This window comes from Staurois parvus, unplaced genomic scaffold (assembly GCF_062004578.1).
Source record: "Staurois parvus isolate SC_StPar_1 unplaced genomic scaffold, SC_StPar_1.0 ptg001062l, whole genome shotgun sequence".
Classification (NCBI taxonomy): domain Eukaryota; kingdom Metazoa; phylum Chordata; class Amphibia; order Anura; family Ranidae; genus Staurois; species Staurois parvus.
The window spans coordinates 1,242,394-1,265,590 of NW_028318858.1; the positions used below are offsets into that span (position 1 = coordinate 1,242,394).

Below are 23,197 nucleotides of genomic sequence, written 5' to 3' on the forward strand. Positions count from 1 at the left end.
TTTCAAGTAAACAACGAGTCATGCAAGAAATTAGGAGATTCCATTGCTGACCCCTTCTGAATATGCTAGTTGCTTGACTGTTTTGTTAACCCTCTGACAATAATGCTTTCTAGGTCCTGACCTGTGACAAGTATGCAGAGGGTCAGAGAAAGTTGGACATCAATGGCTGCAAACTTTCTACGGGTCTTTGACTCCAATTCAAAGCCCACAAGGTCACCATGACTAGCGGTTTTCAGAAAAAGAGCACAGTAATGTCACAAGCTTGTCTTGTGACAGGTTAGCTTTAAAGCAACTCTGAAAAGATCTACCTGTAAAATGGCTTTAAAGATCTACCTGCAAAAGAGAATAAATGCCTACCTCTCCCATTGTATGTGCCGCTTAATGCTGTCCTGGTGACCTCCATTCATTGTGGGATTGTTTTTTTTTGGGGGGGGGGGGGGTTAAAGTGCCACTAACCATCAGTGTTTTGGGATCATATTTTTACAGGTAAAGAAATGAAAGGTAAATGTAAGCAAACCCTTAATTTAGTTTTTTTCCATTATATAATAATAATAAAATCCAGTGGTTATTAAATACTACCAAAAGAATGCGTTATCTGTCTCTAAGAAAAAAAAAAAAGACAAAGGTACAGTGTTACAAGATCGGATAATCATCAGCCTAGCTATCACTGCGCTGAAAATTGGCCTGGTAATGAAGGGGTATATACAGGCAGCAAGGCAGCTGCTGGGCACAGGACTCGGAAGCAAGTGGATGACACTGGAGTAGCGGTGTATACTACAGTGGTTATATGCATAGTTACATTGGACCAATCTGAATCAATGTAACTATGTAAAACAATGCCATACCTAGAATTCCTCTTTAACCTCTTCCCGTCCGGCCCATGCTGATAAATGGCCGGATGGGAGCATTTTCCGATCCAGGGGGACACTTCTAAACATCCCCCCACATCCATTGCCTGTGTGCGCTCCCTGGAATCACAGCGCCGCGATCTGAACACAAATTGCTGTACGGAGCCGCTGTGAGGTCTCGATTGATGTGATCACTGATTGGCCAATCAGTAGTCACATGAACAGTAATAAAAAAGATGTCACTTCCTGACATTGTTTACTACTTGTGAATTCTGTGAATTATCACATGGAACAAGGCCATTCACAACAGCCTTGTACCATGTGATAAGCTGTGACCAATTACAGCTCTCACAGTATTTCTCAATGGCTGCAGGAATGCAGCCAGAGAGAAGGAGAAATTATGGGTGTAAAAGCAATCAGCGTGTTAAAAAAAAAAAAAAAAATCTTGATCACCTCCACAAGTAGTACAGTGTCACTATGGTGACACTGTACTGCTAGGGTGACAGTATGTGAAAAAAAATACATAAATAATAATATAAATAAAATAAAAATGTAAAATTACATTTTGAAAAATTATAATTTTTCTATAAACTGATTTTTTTTTTCTCACCAAAAAGGTAGCAGAATACATTTTGGCCAAGATTTATGAATAAAGATTATTTATTTGCAAAATTTTATAAGAAAAACATTTTTTTTTGTTTTGTTTTTTCATTTATATAGCAAAAAAATAAAAATCCCAGTGGTGAATAAATACCACCAAAATAAAGTTTTATCCGTCTCAGAGAAATATGCAAAAAATTTAATTTGGGTACAGTGTTGCATGACCGCGCAATTGTCATTCAAAGTGTGACGGCACTGAAAGCTGAAAATTGGCCTGGACTGGAAGGGGGTGAAAGTGTCCGAATTTAAAGAGGTTAATGTGAACAAATGGGACAGTATAGGGAACCTATAGTGCTTTTCTGTTACCAATAACATTGTGGTGAGGCTAGGGTCATGAAATGTGTTTACAGGAAGTACCTTGACTCTGGGCTGTCTTATTGGTTTCAGGGAAGTGTATCACACAAAGAGAATGCAGCATGTAACCTGTGTCAGATGGTCAGCGGACAACAAATACGTTCTGTGCGGTTCAGATGAAATGAACATCCGCATATGGAAAGCCAATGCTTCAGAAAAACTTGGCCTGGTAAGAACACTCATCTTGTCCAATAAAGTAATCTGTTAATTGCGGCTGCAGAGGGACAGCATAGCCAGAAAGCAGAGTACAGTTCAGGAATGTGAACTTCTCTGACTCATTCTGTACAACCTCAGATCTTGACGTTAGTCATTAGAACTTCCAGTGCTGTTCTTTCTATAATCAAGATGCATGGTCGTTGTATTTTCTTATTTTATAGAAAGAATAATTTCCTTTAAGGGAACCTGCAAAAGTGAAAATCTGAAACTGCCTCTGCAGACCTTGGGTGTTATCCCCATGTGTGTTTCACTATTTAGTCACTATAACATGGGAATAAAATAAGTGAGAGCTAAAACAATCACAAGCGGCCAAAGCACCAAAAAGGCAAACCAAAAACCTCCAGAATAATCAAGAAAATAAAGTGATGCGGCGCTGGAGTAACAAATAACAAAGTACAAATGTATATATACATATAAATTGCACTAAACCCAAATGTGGATGTAAAGTGACAAAAGTGCAAAATATAAAGGTGATATGGTGAGCACTGACAATGTGCTGAGTGTTAATAAATATACATAGTCCTGAAAACCGTTCAAATGAAGTGCTTGGTGAGTGCGTATTCCTAACAAATTCACGGCACGTTACCAGGATGTTGTAAGGAGCACTTACCTGAGATCCCCTCAGATGGATCATCACTTCTAAGCACTTCATTTGAACTGTTTTCAGGACTATGTATATTTATTAACACTCAGCACATTGTCAGTGCTCACCAATATCACCTTTTAGCTTTATATTTTGCACTTTTGTCACTTTACATCCACATTTGGGTTTAGTGCAATTTATATGTACAGTGGGGCAAAAAAGTATTTAGTCAGCCACCAATTGTGCAAGTTTTCCCACTTAAAAAGATGAGAGCGGCCTGTAATTGGCATCATAGGTAGACCTCAACTATGAGTGACAAAATTAGAAAAAAAATCCAGACAATCACATTGGCTGATTTGGAAAGAATTTATTTGCAAATTATGGTGGAAAATAAGTATTTGGTCACCTACAAACAAGCAAGATTTCTGGGTCTCACAGACCTGTACCTTCTTCTTTAAGAGGCTCCTCTGTCCTGCACTCATTACCTGTATCAATGGCACCTGTTTGAACTTGTTATCAGTATAAAAGACACCTGTCCACAACCTCAAACAGTCACACTCCAAACTCCACTATGGTGAAGACCAAAGAGCTGTCGAAGGACACCAGAAACAAAATTGTAGACCTGCACCAGGCTAGGAAGACTGAATCTGCAATAGGCAAGCAGCTTGGTGTGAACAAATCAACTGTGGGAACAATAATTAGAAAATGGAAGACATACAAGACCACTGATAATCTCCCTCGATCTGGGGCTCCACACAAGATCTCACCCCGTGGGGTCAAAATTATCACAAGAATGGTGAGCAAAAATCCCAGGACCACACGGGGGGACCTAGTGAATGACCTGAATAGAGCTGGGACCAACGTAACAAAGGCTACCATCAGTAACACACTACGCCGCCAGGGACTCAGATCCTGCAGTGCCAGACGTGCCCCCCTGCTTAAGCCAGTACATGTCCGGGCCCGTCTGAAGTTTGCTAGAGAGCATTTGGAAGATCCAGAAGAGGATTGGGAGAATGTCATATGGTCAGATGAAACCAAAATAGAACTGTTTGGTAGAAACACAACTTGTCGTGTTTGGAGGAGAGAGAATGCTGAGTTGCATCCAAAGAACACCATACCTACTGTGAAGCATGGGGGTGGCAACATCATGCTTTGGGGCTGTTTCTCTGCAAAGGGACCAGGACGACTGATCCATGTACAGGACAGAATGAATGGGGCCATGTATCGTGAGATTTTGAGTGCAAACCTCCTTCCATCAGCAAGGGCATTGAAGATGAAACGTGGCTGGGTCCTTCAACGTTACAATGATCCCAAACATACCGCCCGGGTAACGAAGGAGTGGCTTCGTAAGAAGCATTTCAAGGTCCTGGAGGGGCCTAGCCAGTCTCCAGATCTCAACCCCATAGAAAACCTTTGGAGGGAGTTGAAAGTCCGTGTTGCCCAGCGACAGCCCCAAAACATCACTGCTCTAGAAGAGATCTGCATGGAGGAATGGGCCAACATACCAGCAACAGTGTGTGCCAACCTTGTGAAGACTTACAGGAAACGTTTGACCTCTGTCATTGCCAACAAAGGATATATAACAAAGTATTGAGATGGACTTTTGATATTGACCAAATACTTATTTTCCACCATAATTTGCAAATAAATTCTTTCCAAATCAGCTAATGTGATTGTCTGGATTTTGTTTCTCATTTTGTCTCTCATAGTTGAGGTCTACCTATGATGCCAATTACAGGCCTCTCTCATCTTTTTAAGTGGGAGAACTTGCACAATTGGTGGCTGACTAAATACTTTTTTGCCCCACTGTATATATACATTTGTACGTTATTTGTTACTCCAGTGCTGCACCACTTTGTTTTCTTGACTATTTAGTCACTGCCTTGGAACAGAACTCCAGGTTTCAGTGAAGTTTAACCACTTGCCCTCCGCCCTATAACACCTACAGCAGAAGAACAGCCACAGGGCTGCTCAAAACAAAAAGTGTGTGTGTGTGTGTGTGTGTGTGTGTGTGTGTGTGTGTGTGTAAAAATTTGCATTTCGGCATTGGCCGGGATACACACAGCGTAGAGATACTGAGCAGCATGCCCCCCAAGTAAAACTGCACACAATGTAAAACACACACAGCACACAGTTAATTCTTTGATTGCCCCAGATGTTAACCCCTCCGTGCCCAGTGCCATTAGTACAGGGTCAGTTTTTTTTTTTTATTAACACTGATCACTGTATTAGTGTCACTGGGGATATCAGTGGCAGTTAGTTCCCCCCCAGTGTCAGAATGCCCGCTGCAGTCCTGCTATAAGTTGCTGATCGCCGCCATTACCAGTATAAAAAAATAAAAATTCCAGTATATATACCGCCATTTGTAAACGCTATAACATTCAGGTAAACCGGTTAATATACACTTATTGGGATTTTTTTTTTTAGCAAAGACATGTTGCAGAATACATTTTGGCCTAAATTTATGAAAAAATTAGATTTTTTTTTTTTTTAATTAGATGTTTTAGAGGAAAAAGTAAAAAATATTAGTTTTTTTCAAAATTATCAGTCTGTTTTTTTGTTTATAGCGCAAAAAAAAAAGAGGTGATCAAATACCACCGAAAGAAAGCTCTATTTGTGGGGAAAAAAATACTTAAATTTAATTTATGTGCAGCGTTGCATAACTGCGCAATTGTCAGTTAAAGTAGCGCAGCGCTGTATCACAAAAAATGGCCTGGTCAGGAAGGGGGATAAATCCTCTGGAGGGCAAGTGGTTAATAGTTCATTTGGACCAAGCTAGTCCAAACAAACTATTCACTTCACTAACAGATGCAGCGTCTGTACTGTATAAACCATCTGTAGCATGAGCTACGTACCGCATGCAGAGGAATGGGAACTTTCTGTCCTGCTCCTGAAACAAAATTTAGAGAGATTTGTATTCTATAAATGATTACAAAACATCCTCCAATTTACTGAGCTGGGCAAATGACATGATCTCCACCTGAGCCTGTCAGAGGAAACGTATTCATTCATAGAATACAAAGGTCCCTGAGCAGCGCTCAGCTTGACTTGATTTTGTTTCGGGAGCAGGATAGGAACTTCCCATCCCGCTGCTAGAACACAGGTCTGTATATTGTAGGCAGCTGAAGTTATATACAGTTTATGTAGTGATCATGCTCCTGCATCTGTTCGTCAAGTAAATAGTTCATTTTGGATAGTTTGGTACTTGGTGTCGGGCACTATAACAATGTTTACATAAAAAAAAAATAAATGTGTATCTTCATACAGTTCAGTGTTAGCAGTTTGTTTACATTTTCTTTTTAGCAAGACAGAGGCAGGCAGCATGGTAATTACAACATTAAAGCAGTATTGAACCCTCAGCATTTTTTTGTGAAAGGCATGAAGCACATTAAAATAAACATTCCACAGAAAAGCATTTGTTGCTATTGAATGAGTAATATTTTAAAAGGAACTTTTTTTTTTTGCCTTGAGTTCATCTTAGACCTCACATGGTAAACAGAGGCAATACATTTGTGGGAAAATCTGACTTTTGGTTTATTTTAATCATTTTGACCATGTGCATGTATATTTATTTATTACAGGTACTTATATAGCGTCATCAATTTACGCAACGCTTTCCATACAGTATATATTGTATATTCGCATGAGTCCCTAACTCACAAGGGGTGTACAATCTAAGGTCTCACATTCATACATACACATATTAGGGCCAATTTGGTCAGGATCCAATTAACCTACCAGCATGTCTTTGGAGTGTTGGAGGAAACCGGAGTACTCGGAGGAAACCTACACAGGCACAGGGAGAACATGCAAACTCCAGGGAGGTGGCTCCGTGGTTGGGATTCAAACCAACGACTATAGTACTGCCAGGTTGAAGTGCTAACCTTTTAGCCATTGTGCTGCCCTACATGCCTTTATCCCTCACTTCCTATCTTGTTGACACCAGCAGAAGGGTACTGTTCATCACTTGGAAGGATTTTTTTTTTTAGGGCCCATGCACAGGGACCTATTTGCAGGTGTGTGGCCCTACAGTGTAAAGCACGCCTGTTTTTTCAGTTCCCAGGAACCTCTGCTGTGTAATTCGGCCCATAAGAATGAATGACAAAATACGCTGTACACAGGTATACACATGTAAATGTTAGTTTGCATTTTACACAGATATAGAAAGTAGTACCAGCATATACCTTCATACAGTTTATTTTGTAATTCATTCAGTTTAGCTTACATTAACCACGTCCTGCCCAACCACCCTCAATGTACTGCGGATGGGCGGCTGCTGTATGCAAAGCGACACACCTGTACTTTGCTGCTTACTTCCGGCTTTAGGGCGTTCGCATGCGTGCCCCTGCTGCCAGAACCTGCTGTGATTGTACACAGTGGGAGCCTGTCAGCAAGTCCTGGCCAATGATTCACAGCCAAGACCTGCTGATCAGCTGTGTACAATCCCAGCCCAGAGTCCTGTGTGGACAGTCAACACAGGGCTCTGTGCAGAGGGAATGATGTCTTTTCTTGGATGAGAAACTTCGAGATCTAGTAGTAAAAGCAACACACTTTACACCCCGGTCACATCAAGCCCAACTTTGAAATCATGCAACTTACAGTGAAGTTGCACGATTTCAAAGTTGGGGGACTTGTCGATTTCAGGTGTGATTTCCAAGACATCTGACACAAATGTCTATGCAAATCGCACCAAAAGTAGTGCATGTACTACTTTAGAAATTAGTGCAGCTCCAACCAAGTTGGAACCGCACCGATATGATCGCTTTAATTGCGGACAGTAGGATGCGACTTGGCATGAGATTTGCAAGTCGCGTAGCGTGCAAATCGCATGCCAAGTCGCACCTGATGTGACTGGGGCGTTAAACACATTGCACATAGTTAGGCACATATTTAACCCTTTGATATCCCTAGATGTTAACCCCTTTCCATCCAGTGTCAGTACAGTGACAGTGTATATTATTATCACTGTATTAAAGCAGAGCTCCACCCAAAAGGGGAAGTTTCACTTTAAGCCTTTGTCCTCCGCTCCCGAATTTGACATGTACCCGCTCCCATTTCCGCTGTGTTCGCCTAAGGCGTTCAGACGCAGAAGTTGTCTTTCCCTCCCTCCCTGTAGTCTTCTGGGACATGTGACGGGTCCCAGAAGACTATGGGGCCATTCACAAAGCGCAGCGCCACTCACACATGCGCAGTGGGCACTTGGCTGTGAAGATGCTGGGGAGAGAAGACAGCCAGTTGAACCAGCCTTGGTGAGGACACCGCTGGACAGAGGGACAGATACGTGGCTGTATTATAAGTCAGCAGCTACAGTTTTTTAGCTGATGACTTTTTTTTTTTTTCAACTGGAAATCCGCTTTTAATGTCACTGGTGATATCAGTGGCAGTTAGTTGTCCTCAGTGTCAGATTGCCTGCCCCACTATTGCAGTCCCATTATAAGTCGCTGATCACTGCCATTACTAGTATAAGAAAAAAAAATTCCAGTATATATACCATAAGCTTGTTAGAGCTATAACTTTCACACAAACCAATCAATATACACTTATTATTTTGTTTTTTTTTTATCAAAGACATGTAGCAGAATATTTTGTCTAAAATTTATGAAGAAATTTTCTTTTTTTATTGTATATGTTTTATAGCAGAAAGTAAAAAATATTGTTTATTTTTCAAAATTTTCAGTTTTTATTTTTTCTTTTATAGCGCAAAAAATAAACGTAGTGGTGCTCAAATACCACCAAAAAAAGCTTTATCCGTGTGAAAAATTACATAAATTTTGTTTGGGTACAGTGTTGCACGACTGTGCAACTACCAGTTAAAGTAGTGCAGTGCTAAATAACAAAAAAATGGCCTGGTCATGAAGGGGGTAAAATTTTCCAGAGCTAAAGTGATTGTAAATATTTTTTTCCCCGTAAAATAATACACCTGTTATACTTGCCACTGCACAGAGCAGCCCCGATACTCTTCTTCTGGGGTCTCCTGCCGAAGCTCTTGGCTCCTCCTTCCTTCAATACAGCTTGGCCCAGCCCCCCAACCCCCTCCCTCCCCCTTAGTGAAGTCTAATAATTCAGAAAGAGTGGAGAGTGGGGCTGCCACTGGAGGCAGCACTGAATCAAGAGTGATGTCAAGTAAGTGCTAAGAGGAGGGGGTGGCACGGGCGCAAAGCAAGTGGTAAATCGTTTTTTACCTTAATGCATTAGATACATTAAAGAGATTCTAAAGGTTATTTTTTTTTTAATAACTAACATGAGTATATTTACCTGCTGTGTGCAGTGGTTTTGAACAGAGCAGCCTGGATCCTCCTCTTCACGGCCCCCCACTGGCTGTCCTGGCTCCTCCTGTTTGTTGGGTGTCCCCACAGCAAGCAGCTTGCTATGGGGGCACCTGCTGCCCATTCACACACGGAGCCATGGCTTGACCCCCACCCCTTCTCTCTCCTCATTGACTGACTGGCTGTGATTGACAGCAGCGGGAGCTCCCACTTGCTGTCTCAACCTATGAGGAGGCAGAGACACGGGCCAGCCGAGGCTGTCAATCATATCGCTGGATCACGATGAGGCTCAGTGGGGGCTAGGGCACTGCTGCACACAGGAGGTTTTTTACCTTCATGCATAGATTACATGAAGGTAAAATACCTTCAGCCTTTACAACCTTTTGAAGGTAAAAAAAAAAGTTTTAACTTTGAAAGCACTTTAAGAAACCCTGTTTTATGTTCACTTGTCCTTAAGGCCCCATTTACATGCATATGCGGGTTTTGCACTAAATTCATAGGGCAGCTCATTCATTTTCATAGGCTGCTCTACAAGCAATAAATGGGCCAAAGTAACTTCTGCACCTCTTTTGTACATTAAGCTTTGCACGTTTACCTGCACATTTTGCTGTGTTTTTTTTCCACGTGAAAAACTACAGATCTACTTGCCATGTTTGTGGTGCCTTTAACAATGAATGGCACCACCATCACAACGCATGTATTTTGTGAGTTCTTTAACGCATGCAAAATTACACGGTTTTGCACGCATTTATGAAACGTTATAGTGTGAGTGCAGGCTTCAAGTTAAATTTAAAAAAAAAAGAGCTGACTGCCTTTGACACTTGAGTTGTAGCTTGGCACACTTGTGTTCGTTATTATTCCTCTTATCAGGGACGACCGGGGAACATACACTTCTCTACACCATGCTAGATTGCCAAAAACTAAAATCCCACAAATCAGTATACTGATGCTTGGGCTAAGTTTAATAAACCACAACAACAAGAAAGCTTCAAAACAATGTGAATAATTTAGTGTGTTGTTCAGTTTTGTACTAATTACTTACAGGAGTCTTCTAGGTTAATGTGTTCGTTTTCTGGCCACATGGAGACGCTATCCAGCTTTTTACCACTGTGGGAGACTTCAGTCTCCTGTAAATTGCACTGTTTTTCAGTATACAGGTCATTGCTCAACACTTTAACAAGAAAGCACAATTAATTGAATCCTAATTTGTTTTTCTCCTAGCAGGAGGCCAATGTAAATAGCCAAGAGCGCAGTTCTCTCCTAGCTGTTTAATGACTAGGGGGGTTCTGCAGGGGACCTGGGGGAGGGGGACTGGATACTACACTTAGGGGCTTATTTTATATATATATATATATATATATATATAAAACAATGTGATTTTATTTAAAGCACATGCAACTGCAAGATTCACCTGCAGTAAATAAATAATTGGTGATGTCAGATTCATTGCTTTATAATTATACCCAAATCATCCTTTTTCTATTTATGATGAGACTCAAGACCCTTGATCCTGGTTTTACTCTATTACAAAGGCTAAATCCTCTCACCCCCCATTACATCCAATGAAAGCATTGGGTTGAGTGTGATCGCTCTTGAACTGGGCTTGGCCTGAAAAGAAACCTGTTATTTAAAAAACATGGAGGATGCTATTAAAGTGGTAATATACCCCTACATAAGCCAAGTGATGTGACAAGCCTCTAGGTGATGCAAAACCACCTCCTACATAAGCTGTACCTGTTTATCTGCAGCTCTCTGTCCTCCATAGCCTTCTACACATCAAATGGTAGTTCTCATCTTCCAGGAGGGGGCAGAAAAAACTGTCAGCAGTGACTCATAGCAGAGGGAGGAGATAGCGGACAAGATCTACGCTAAGTGCTATAGGCTGAGGCAAGTACACACCATAGAAGGATGTGTTTTGCTCATTTTCGATTTCAGGGTTTGCAACCACTTTAAAGTGTCTCTATGGTCAAAATTTAAAATCATATATTCATTTCCACATTGTATTTCAATTATTTCTAGTCTACTCCTATTACACTGAACATTCTTGAAGTTTGTAAATTTACTTTGCGACCCGTATTCCCTGTGCACTGTGAGTAGGCACTGCTGTGTCACAAGTTTCACAGAGCCTGTCTTCTGAACTACAGAGGTGCTGAGAGGAAGAGTTTCAGAAGGCAGAGTCAGTACAGGAATAGCTGCTTGCAGGCAGCAAGGTACCATGGGATATGTAGTCCTTATTGTAAACAGAGGAGAAGCTGCTAAGCATACAGGAAGTTGTGGAAAGAGACAGCCAGCAGACAGGCAGAACTCACAACATGAAAGAGGATTTTTCAAGTACGCTTATATTGAATTGTCAAACATACAAACACTGTTTGTATTGTTATTACAATGCTGATGATATAACATGGAAGCGTATGCATGATCATCCTTTTAATATGACCATTCCTTCTGGAAATGCTAGTTGCTTGGCAGTCATGTAGACCCTCTTGATTGAATACTCTGAATTGATGACCCAGAAGAGATATGCAGATAAGAGACTTCTGACTGCAAAACGTATTGAAGCCAAAAGACCAGGATAGTTCTGGGCAACGACCTTTTTTTTCAAAAGGAGCTCAGTAATCACATCCCGTGTTTCTTTCGTGACTTGTACTTGAAAAAGCACTCATATTAGCCTTACTACAGGTTACAGTCATTCTTTCAGGACAGCATGATAATTTGTTTGTCTGCGAAGCAAGCCCACACATTTTTATTTGCACCATTGCTGGACTTTCAAACTATTGTGTTCACAATGCAATAGGTCAGCCGTTCAGTACAGGACTTGGAAGTAAGTGGAGATCACTGGAGTAGTGGTGTCTACTATAGTGATTTCCAGCTTTCAGGGGCATCAGACAGGCAAGGTATATACAGTGGGGATCGAAAGTTTCAAAATAACAGAAAACAAAAAAATGGCGTCTGCAAAAGTTTGGGCACCCTGCAGAATTTATAGCATGCACTGCCCTCTTTGCCAAGCTGAGACCTGCCAGTGTCATGGATTGTTCTCAATCATCGTCTGCGAAGACCAGGTGATGTCAATCTCAAAGGTTTTAAATGCCCAGACTCATCTGACCTTGCCCCAACAATCAGCACCATGGGTTCTTCTAAGCAGTTGTCTAGAAAACTGAAACTGAAAATAGTTGACGCTCACAAAGCTGGAGAAGGCTATAAGAAGATAGCAAAGCGTTTTCAGATGTCAATATCCTCTGTTCGGAATGTAATTAAGAAATGGCAGTCATCAGGGACAGTGGAAGTTAAAGCAACATCTGGAAGACCAAGAAAAATATCAGACAGAACAGCTCGCAGGATTGTGAGAAAAACAATTCAAAACCCACGTTTGACTGCACGATCCCTCCAGAAAGATCTGGCAGACACTGGAGTTGTGGTACACTATTCCACTATAAAGAGATACTTGTACAAATATGGTCTTCATGGCAGAGTCATCAGAAGAAAACCTCTTCTACATCCTCACCACAAAAATCATCGTTTGAACTTTGCAAATGAACATATAGACAAGCCTGATGCATTTTGGAAACAAGTTCTGTGGACCGATGAGGTTAAAATTGAACTTTTTGACCGGAATGAGCAAAGGTACGTTTGGAGAAGAAGGGGCACAGAATTTAATGAAAAGAACCTCTGTCCAACTGTTAAGCATGGGGTTGAATCAATCATGCTTTGGGGTTGTGTTGCAGCCAGTGGCACAGGGAACATCTCTTGAGTAGAAGGAAAAATGGATTCAATAAAATTTCAGCAAATTTTGGATGGTAACTTGATGCCATCTGTGAAAAAGCTGAAGTTAAAGAGAGGATGGCTTCTACAAATGGATAATGATCCTAAACACATCTCGAAATCCACGGGGGATTACATCAAGAGGTGTAAACTGAAGGTTTTGCCATGGCCTTCACAATCTCCTGACCTCAACATAATTCAAAATCTATGGATAGACCTTAGAGCAGTGTGTGACAGACAGCCCAGAAATCTCAAAGAACTGGAAGACTTTTGTAAGGAAGAATGGGCAAAGATACCTCAAACAAGAATTGAAAGACTCTTGGCTGGCTACAAAAAGCGTTTACAAGCTGTGATACTTGCCAAAGGGGGCAGTACAAGATATTAACTCTGCAGGGTGCCCAAACTTTTGCAGACGCCATTTTTTTGTTTTCTGTTATTATGAAAGTGTAAATGATGGAAATAAAATCTAACTTTTGTTGACATATTATAAGAATGTCTAATCTGTAATTTGATGCCTTTTGGAGATTTTCCCATCTTTCCTTGGCTTCTTTATGCACATTAATACAAATTTTTAGCTGGGGTGCCCAAACTTTCGATCCCCACTGTACATGGTCCAGGCTGGATCAATGTAACTATGTATGCTATAGACATACTTTTAATTCTTCTTTAAACTTAATTTGTACATGCTTGTTAATCAGCATAATAAGGACTCATGATGACTGTGCACTGTGTATACCAATTTCACAAGCCCAATTCCCACCACTTCTAGCAAAACCATAAGCTATTTTTCCACCCATATTTTGGGTGGAATATGTAACATGTTCCCGTTGCCCGCTCAGCTGCATCTAATGACAGCTAGCAGTGGATCTTCTCCCCCCACTAGCTGTCACTATTTAAAAAAAAAAAAACATGGCTATGCGGGGCTCTGCCCGCCTGGCCACGTTATTCCTTCACCTGGGTTCTGTGAATGGGAAACTAAAAGTACCAACACTTTTTTGGTAAACACATCATCAAGATCAATGGATCTATTTTCAAGGAAACGAAACACTTCCATGGCTGCGGCAGTAGGTGAAAGGTAAAAGCACAAATTATAGAATAGGGAAAAACCTCCCGCGCTGCCACTACAATACTACGCTAACCCTATAGTCTACGAAAGCAGCAAGCACCCAACTATATACTAGATAGTGAAGATGCAACAAAAAAAAAGGGAGGGGGGGGGGGTGCTGCATTAACAAATCTAAATAAGCTAGGAAAAGTGGGAAAAATGAATGACCCGCAGGGGACCGTACCATAGGTGAACTACAACTTAAACATCACAAATACCACAAGTATCCTAACATACGTGAAGATGCCACGAATAAAACAAGTCCTCAACTGGAGACGTGCCATAATACTAAAGTGAACAGTATATATGAATAAAGTGGTATATTTTTTATTTATATATTATTTCTATCTATGGTAGTGCACTTGTGATATTTGTGCTCATTTTCACTTTTGTGGCATAATTGTAGCCATTTTTTATGCCATTTATATTTTTCTGTTTGTTTCACTCATCATCCATTTATATTCTTCTCTGATCTTTGTCATCCATATTTACATTGACACTGGATTATATATCACTTTGGGCTCTTTATGTATTTTGGTATACCAGTATATTTTTTATTTATAGATTATTTCTACCACTTTATTCATATATACTGTTCACTTTAATATTATGGCACGTCTCCCGTTGAGGACTTGTTTTATTCTTGGCATCTTCACGTACTTGTGCTATGTGTACTGTTTAAGTTGTAGTTCACATGTGGTACGGTCCCTGTGGGTCATTCATTTTTTCCCACTTTTCCTAGTTTATTTATATTTGTTAGCACAGCACCACCACCACCTTCCCCCCCCCCCTTTTTTTTTTTCCTCTTTGTTACAAGTACGGACAGCTTATGAGGTTTTTATTAGACTTAATCCAGTAAGAAAGATAGGCACATCCAGTATCTACTTGTTTGACTGTACCTATCCTGTGGATCACAGGAATGTGGTTTGTTCTGTGCCCGTTTTCAGCTGACAGCGGGTTAAAGTCTGCTGACTGCTGCTGTCATCTGTTGACTAACTGAGCCAACTGCTCCTGCCCCCTCCACAGCACAGCGATCCAGTGAGTGCTGGGGGTGCCCAGTGCAGACAGCAGTCACTGACAGTCACCACTCCCTGCTCAGAGTGGCAAGGAGAACTGAGTAATCAGTAATGTCTGATCATTCAATTCTCACCCTTAGAGCCAGTGTGGGACAGATGCAACAGCTGATCATGCAGCATAGGTAAGTATAATTTAAGAAAAAAAAAAATCCTATACTTCTCTTTCAATCAGGTAACAGACCACCAAGGATAAGTTTCTACACAGCAGTGGGTTTTGTTTTTCTGAGTTCCCCTCCCATAACATATTTTTATTACCTGTTGATCCTGCCAGTTGACTATTTTTCCACTTCCTGCAATTGGGTGACAACACTGGTTGCTCTGTAGTGAACTCGCAGTGCAGTGTTGTCAATCTGTGGACAAGGTAGACTGCAATGGAGTTTTGGACTTTAAACAAGAAAAAAAAAAAAAATTATAATTTATATGAAAAACTAAAGGTTTGGTGGGCAGTGTAATAATATATTGGGGGGGGGGGGTACAATTTTGGCCAGAATCAAAGGAAAAAGATTTGAGGGTACTTCTTTCAGATGATTGCAAAATGAGCAAACTGTGTGGTTTGGCCGTGGGAAAAGCACTAGAATTCACTAGAGGGGTCACCAGCAGGAGTGAGGAGGTCCCAATTCCCCTTTGATAGATCTTTAATCATCACTAGAGGGGCACCAGCAGGAGGAAGGAGGTCCTGATTTACCTCTATCGATCTTTTAGCTATCACTAGAGGGATCACCAGCAGAAGCAAAGATGTCCCGATTTTCTTCTATATAGATTTTAGTTATGACTAGAGGGATCACCAGCAGAAGAAAGATCTTTAGTTAGACCTCATTTAGAATACTTTGTCCAGTTTTGGAGACTTCACTTATAAAAATATATTAATAAGAAAGGAGTCCAGAGATGTGCAACAAAAATGGTAAAAGGTCTGAGGGATAAAACATATATGTGGGAACTGTACAGTCTACAGGAAAGAAAGGAAAGGGGGACATGACTGAAGCAATATGAAAATTGAAGAAGAACTTGTAGACATACCCTCAAACTAAGAGGAGGAAAGTCCAAAACTTTAGAAGGTATTGCCAGCAAATACACATTGCAGTCCCATATGTAGGTGACCACCATGGTGCAGCATTAAGCCCAAGATCTGAACTGATCAGCCCTTGGACTTCTGATCATCGTACAGAGCACTTCGTAATAGCTCAGCAGAACCCACTGCTTCCACAGTTTGATTTAAAGGAAAGTCTCTTGATGTTATGTGATGTTGTTGGCTCGTCTATCACTCCATCTTTCATGTTCAAACAGGGCAGAGTTTCTTGTACATTATTGTAAATGCAACTGTATCTTCGTTTGCTGGTAGTTGGCAACTGCTTAGTTCCTTTTGTTTACCGAGTTTAGTAGCTCAAGCTGAATTTTCCCACATAAGTGAATTAGTAGGAGCAGTGGCTCTTGACCTTTCTCCACCTCTCTTCAAACTGCTCTGTGTAAGGTTTCAATGACAGTTATACCATGGTGCTCTGGGAGTCCTTTTTCTTGGCTGCTACATAAAGGTTATGTAGGGATGTGAATGGGGGGGGGTGGAGAAGCTGGAACCCCATAGAGAGTAATTCTGCACTCCTAGAAGAGGAGAGGGCAAGGAAGGTGGGGGCTGTACTAGGAAACGGATTATTCCTGAAGAAGTCAAATTTTCTTGAATTTTCAGGGGCACGTTGCAAGTGAACAAAAATCGCTTATGGACAGGAAAAACATTTCAGATAAGTGTATAACTTGATTTTGCTGCACTTTTGCCTGCCTTTTGCTTAGGTCAGTGTCAGGATCTCTTTAAAATACAATATGTACTAAAAACATTCAGTTCTCCCTCCCTCTGTATGTGAGACACCAGGGAGTCTGTGATGGGAAGGGGGTGTTAGTGGGAGATACCCCCCCTCTATGTGTGTTCCCATTGGTGACCACATGGGGTTCCCATTCTCCAGGTGATTGTCAAACAGGGAATTTCAGGCCGTGGAGTGGTACTTCAGCTCTGCTTGCATGGAAAAGACTTAGACAAGTTGGCTCTGTTTTCCATAATGAAATGTTCTCTGTATACAGCATAGGATTTGCCTTCCTCTGCAAGCACCAGTATACACCGATCGGATACGTGTGATGAAACAGTTAATCGGAACCTCTGTGCTCACCATGTAATGCATTGTATGCATACATACAGGTTCTCGTCTACAAAACTGTTTAGGTTGTACTAAATCAGCAACAGCACTTTGCTCTTCATCAATTAAATTAAAGAAAATCATTGCTTTTAATTAGAATAAAAGCCCTCTCACTCGGAAGCTGTTGACAACTTGCTGCACAATAGGAAATAATGTTGGCTCTGTTTAGGCTGGCTCAGGAAGATGTCCGGGATGTTGCTGTATTTGGGGGTCCCTTAGTATAGTTGGCAAATTGCCTAGTATATTTTTTTTTAAGGGATGTCATAGCAATTATGTTACTTAGAGGGGGCTTGTAGCTTAAAGCATACCTGTTTGTTATGGCGCAGCTTCCCCACTGCACACTGTGCTTCTCCCACCAGTTGATACATAACTACAGGTTGCACATACCAGCAGGAGGAACCACAGTATAACGCGGGGTAAACTGTATACAACCCATATGCCTGTCAGATGCCTGCAGCAGTTGGCAAACAGTGAAGAGGTGTTGTTTAAACAAACAGGGCACTAGAAAGAATAACTATAATTACTTTTTTTTTTTCAGCAGGTTATGTAATTACACTATATTGCCAAATGTATTCAGCCAGGTCTTCTCGTCTGACATCAGTGTGTGTCCTCACAAATGCGCTTCTGGAAGAATGGTCAACCCTTCCTATAGACACACTCCTAAACCTTGTGGACAGCCTTCCCAGAAGAGTTGAAGCTGTTATAGCTGCAAAGGGCGGGCCAACTCAATATTGAACCCTACGGACTAAGACTGGGATGCCGTTAAATTCATGTGCGTGTAAAGGCAGGAGTCCTAATAGTTTTGGCAATATAGTGTATCAACATAAACTTGTGCTGACAGGGTAACTGAATGATATTTTAGTTTTTTTATAGCACTTATAATTTATTATAGCACAAGCCATTCCTATTTTTTCCTCAAAGTTTGTTTTAACCTTCTTTTGTGGCATCTCAGCACTGCTGATCTCCAGCCTGTCTGCAGCGACTTTCTGTCTCCATGCATTCAGTCCAGTTCTTGTCATTGTTCAGGGCAGGCTTCTTGATAGTGAAAGCTTTTCTGGGCATACCTCTGCTGTAGGTAATGTGAGTGCACTTACATTTGCTCTCCTGTGACCCAGAGTCACTATTGCCCACTATCAGCTGACTTGGCAGAGCTGCTCCAGGCTCTGGAAGGGTCCAGAAAATATTGTCAGGATCCACCTGGCTAGCTAATTGACAACTGGCTCTGCCTCTCAGCGTGAGGATGGGAGCCAGAGTCAAGTGTGCCCGCCCCCTCCCCTGCTCAGTGCTCCAGTGAGCGCTGGAGGGGCAGAACCGAGAGCAATAACTGACAGTCACTGTTCTCTGCTCCAAGCAGACCAAGAGCTAAGTGAGTAGCAGTCGTGATTGCTCAGTTCTGGGTTTTAGAGGCAACATGGGGCAGCTGCAGCATCACACCGATGAGCATGGATGTTTTTTAAAAAGATTGAGCATTACAATTCTGTGAGATTTTAGTGATTTGACTTTATATCTACTTTATGAACATCTGCCTGCAATGTACTGCTGTAGGCAAAGGGACGTACGCGTATTTCGCTGCCTACTTCTCGGTTTCAGGTGCGCGCATGCGTGCCCCCTGGCCGGAACCCGCTGTGGTTGTACACAGCGGCAGCCTGTGAGCAAGTCCCAGCCAATGATTCACAGCTAGGACCTGCTGATCGGCTATGTACAATCACAGCCCAGAGCTCTGTGGTGACAATCAACACAGAGCTCTGTACAGAAAGAGCCATCTCTCTGTTTGAGAAAGTTGGAGCTGTATTAGTAAAAGCAGCACACTTTACACATTTTAGACTTAGACACATTTTCCCCTTGATCGCCTTAGATGATAACCCCTTCCCAGCCAGTGTCATTAGTACAGTGATAGTGTAAAATATCACTTATCACTGTATTAATATCACTGATGATTTCATAGGCAGTTAGTTCCCTCCCAGTGTCAGATTGCCCGTCGCATTATCACTGGCCCATTATAAGTCACTCATCACTGCTATTAGTAGTATTAAAAAAAAATCAAAAAAATCCAGTATATACAGGTGCATCACAATAAATTAGAATATCTTCAAAAAGTTCATTTATTTCTGTAATTAAATTCAACAAGTTAAACTGCATATGTTATATAGATTCATTACACACAGAGTGTTTCAAGCATTTCTTTCTTTTAATTTTGATGATTGTGGGTTACAGCTAGTGAAAACTCAAAATTCAGTATCTCGGAAAATTAGAATATTGTGAAAAAGTTCAATATTGTAGACTCGTGTCCCACTCTAATCAGCTAATTAACTCAAAACAGCTGTAAAGGTTTCCTGAGCCTTTAAATGGTCTCTCAGTCTGGTTCAGTAGGTTACACAATCACTGGGAAGACTTCTGACTTGACAGTTGCACAGAAGACAAAGAGGGCAAATCACAAAAGGTCCTTGCTGAAGAAGCTGGCTGTTCACAGAGTGCTGTATCCAAGCATATTAATGGAAGTTGAGTGCAAGGAAAAAGTGTGGTAGAAAAAGGTGCAAAAGCAACAGGAATAACTGCACCCTTGAGAGGATTGTGAGGCAAAGGCCATTCAAGAATTTGGGGGAGATTCACAAGGAGTGGACTACAGCTGGTATCAGTGCTTCAAGAGTCACCACACACAGACGTATCCAGGACATGGGCTGCAACTATCGCATTCCTGGTCTTACCTGGGCTAAGGAAAAAAAGGACTGGACTGTTGCTCAGTGGTCCAAAGTCCTCTTTTCGGATGAAAGTAAATTGCATTTCATTTGGAAGTCAAGGTCCCAGAGTCTGGAGGAAGAGTGAAGAGGCACAGAATCCAAGTTGCATGAGGTCCAGTGTGACATTTCCACAGTCAGCGATGGTTTGGGGAACCATGTCATCTGCTGGTGTTGGTCCACTGTGTTTTATCAAGTCCAAAGTCAGTGCAGCCCTCTACCAGGAAATTCTAGAGCACTTCATGCTCCCCTCTACTCGCCAGCTTTATAAAGATGCTTATTTAATTTTCCAGATGGACTTGGCACCTGCCCACACTGCCAATAGTACCAATACCTGGTTTATTGACCATGGTATCACTGTGTTTGATTGGCCAGCAAACACACCTGACCTATGCCCTATAGAGAATCTGGGGGGTATTGTCAATGCAGACGAGCTGAAGGCCACTATTAAAGCACCTTGGGCTTCCACCCACCTCCGCAATGTCACAGGCTGATCGCCTCCATGCTGTGCCACATTGATGCAGTAATTCATGCAAGATGAGCCCGACGAAGTATTGAGTGCATCCTATACTGTACATGGACATACAGTAAGCCAACATTTCTGTATTAAAAATCCTTTTTTTTTTTTTTTTTTAATTGGTCTTATGTAATATTCAAATTTGCTGAGATACTGAATTTTGGGTTATCAGTAACTAAGCCATAATTCTCAAAATTAAAAGAAAGAAATGCTTGAAATATATCACTCTGTGTGTAATAAATCTATATAATATATGAGTTTCACTTTTTGAACTGAAGTACTGAAATAAATTAACTTATTGATGATGTTCTTATTTATTGAGATGCACCTGTATACTATAGTTTGTAGGCACTATAACTTTCAAGCAAACCAATCCATAAACACTTACTTGTTTTTTTTTTTTGGATATGTTTTTATAGCAGAAAGTAAAAAATATTGTGGGGTTTTATATATTTTTATTTTCAGTCTTTTTTTTTTTTTTTTCTGTTTTATATTGCAAAAAATTTAAAAAGTGGTGATCAAATACCAACAAAAGAAAACTCTCTTTGTGTGAAACAAATGCTATAAATTTTGTTTGGGTACAGCGTTGCATGACTGCACAATTACCAGTTAAAGTAGTGCAGTGCTAAATAGCAAAAAATGGCCTGGTCATGAAGAGGGTAAAATCTTCCAGTTACAGAAGATTGCCACTTCCCTTTTGTGAAACTGCAGGATGGTTCCGTTTGGAAACCTCTCATCAGTTTTATTATTGGAAGTGACTGGCAGCAATAAGGCAATTGCTTGCTTTTGAAAATTAGCTTTTCAAGGCAGGAGAACTCTACTGATCGGTGGGTTAGGGGTGTAGAGTTTTTCCCACACTGAGAAACTCTTTAAAGCTGAACTCCGAGCACAAAAACTTTAATTCCAGTATATTCCTCAAAAGCCACAAACTATATAAATCCACTTTGTGTGCACCAAATGCATTCTCAAAGCCAGTTATTATCTTGTAAAGGTAGCAGTGACGTTGTCACATGCATAAAAATTAGTTTTTCAGGTGCTCCCAATAAAGCTTATGAGGCCAAACACATACAATTCTACCTCAAATAAGCTCATGTACTTTTTCAAGCTTCACAGGACAGGCAACAAGCAAAACGACACTCAGGTGTGAACAGGCCCCTTGAGAATAAAGGGATTCTTCACCTTGATCGTTGTCACACGAATGGGGGGCAAAGAGAAGAGTGGAGTCCAGTCTATGAAATCACAATGCTTCACTTTAACATTATAAACAGAATATGATTAATTCCACTCCTCATCCAGGTTATTGTCGTTTCTTTTTTTTTCCCTTTAGACTCTCTTCATCCAGCCCATATACATAAGCAGCTGGATGGGATGCGTGCCGATGTTGACGGACATTTCTAAATGTGTTCCCGCATCAGAGGCTAGCGCCTGGCTCACAGAGCGCGCACCTGAGAGCCCAGTGATCAGCATGTCCCCTGAACTCCGTGGATCAAATTACCGCTGTGTCCGGGTGATCATGTAGTGTTTTACCATGTAATTGCTGTGTCCAATCACAGCAATCACATTGTAAACATGGCAAGTCGAAAGTAAAGACCGGTTCTTTCTGTTCTCACACAGATCAGCTGTAAGAGCAGGGAGACCCGTTGCTGCAGCCTGTCACAGTGCATGTACAATCACAGACTGCAATGCTAGTCAGTCCCAGTGTAATGTAAATAAACAATGCATCCAGCCCCTGTCACCTGTCCCAGTGTCAACTAAGCTCACAATAACACCACCATACACCTTCCCTACGTCCTGATCACCGCCATACCAGCGCCATGATCACTACCATGCCCCATACCAGCGTCCCGAGCACTTCCATACGCCATACCAGCATCCCGATCACTGCCATACGCCATACCGGCATCCCGATCACTGCCATATGCCATACCGGCATCCAGATCACTGCCATACGCCATACCGGCATCCCGATCACTGCCATACGCCATACTGGCATCCTGATCACTGCCATACGCCATACCGGCATCCTGATCACTGCCATACGCCATACCGGCATCCCGATCACTGCCATGCGCCATACCAGCATCCCGATCACTGCCATACCAGCATCCCGAACATCGCCATACCAGCATCCTGATCACCGCCTTACACCATACCAGCATCCTGACCACCGCCTTACACCATACCAGCATCCTGATCATCGCCTTACATCATACCAGCATCCTGATCACCACCTTACACCATACCAGCATCCTGATCACCGCCTTACACCATACCAGCATCCTGATCATCGCCTTACATCATACCAGCATCCTGATCACCACCTTACACCATACCAGCATCCTGATCACCGCCTTACACCATACCAGCATCCTGATCATCGCCTTACACCATACCAGCATCCTGATCACCGCCTTACACCATACCAGCATCCTGATAATCGCCTTACACCATACCAGCATCCTGATCACCACCTTACACCATACCAGCATCCTGACCACCGCCATATGCCATACCAGTGTTGTGATCACTGCCATACCCCCAGGGTTGCTGTTAGAAATCATGGGGCTCCATACAGCCAACCTGATAGGGCCCCCAAGGAAAACAAAGTTTACTAGGCGGCTTCAGTTATGAATGAACACAGTGAGTGATCGCTACCGATAACTCATTGTATTCATTTGTGAAAGAAGGGGCTGGCAAATGTGACATGTTTACTGGACCCTTCCACTCTCTTCCTGAAGGATCCTATTGTGTGCTTGCAACTGCTGGTGGGAAGGAGAGGTGGGCCTGGGCAGCAGGGGGAAACGTATGGTGCACAGGGAGGATGATGGATGCGGTGGGGGAGAAATTACCGGAAACAATCCCTCTCTCCGCAGCAGCGGTATATTTTCATTTATATAG

At 41.8% G+C, this 23,197-nt stretch overlaps 1 protein-coding gene across 1 annotated transcript in view; it reads left to right on the forward strand.

The window, feature by feature from the left end:
• The window catches only part of DCAF13 (DDB1 and CUL4 associated factor 13), a 47,043-nt gene that overhangs the window by 18,845 nt on the left and 5,001 nt on the right, over nt 1–23,197 (forward strand). Inside the window, exon 9 of the mRNA XM_089658293.1 lies at nt 1,896–2,031. Within this exon, the coding sequence (XP_089514419.1) occupies nt 1,896–2,031 (136 nt within the window). The remainder of the gene's footprint in view (nt 1–1,895; nt 2,032–23,197) is intronic.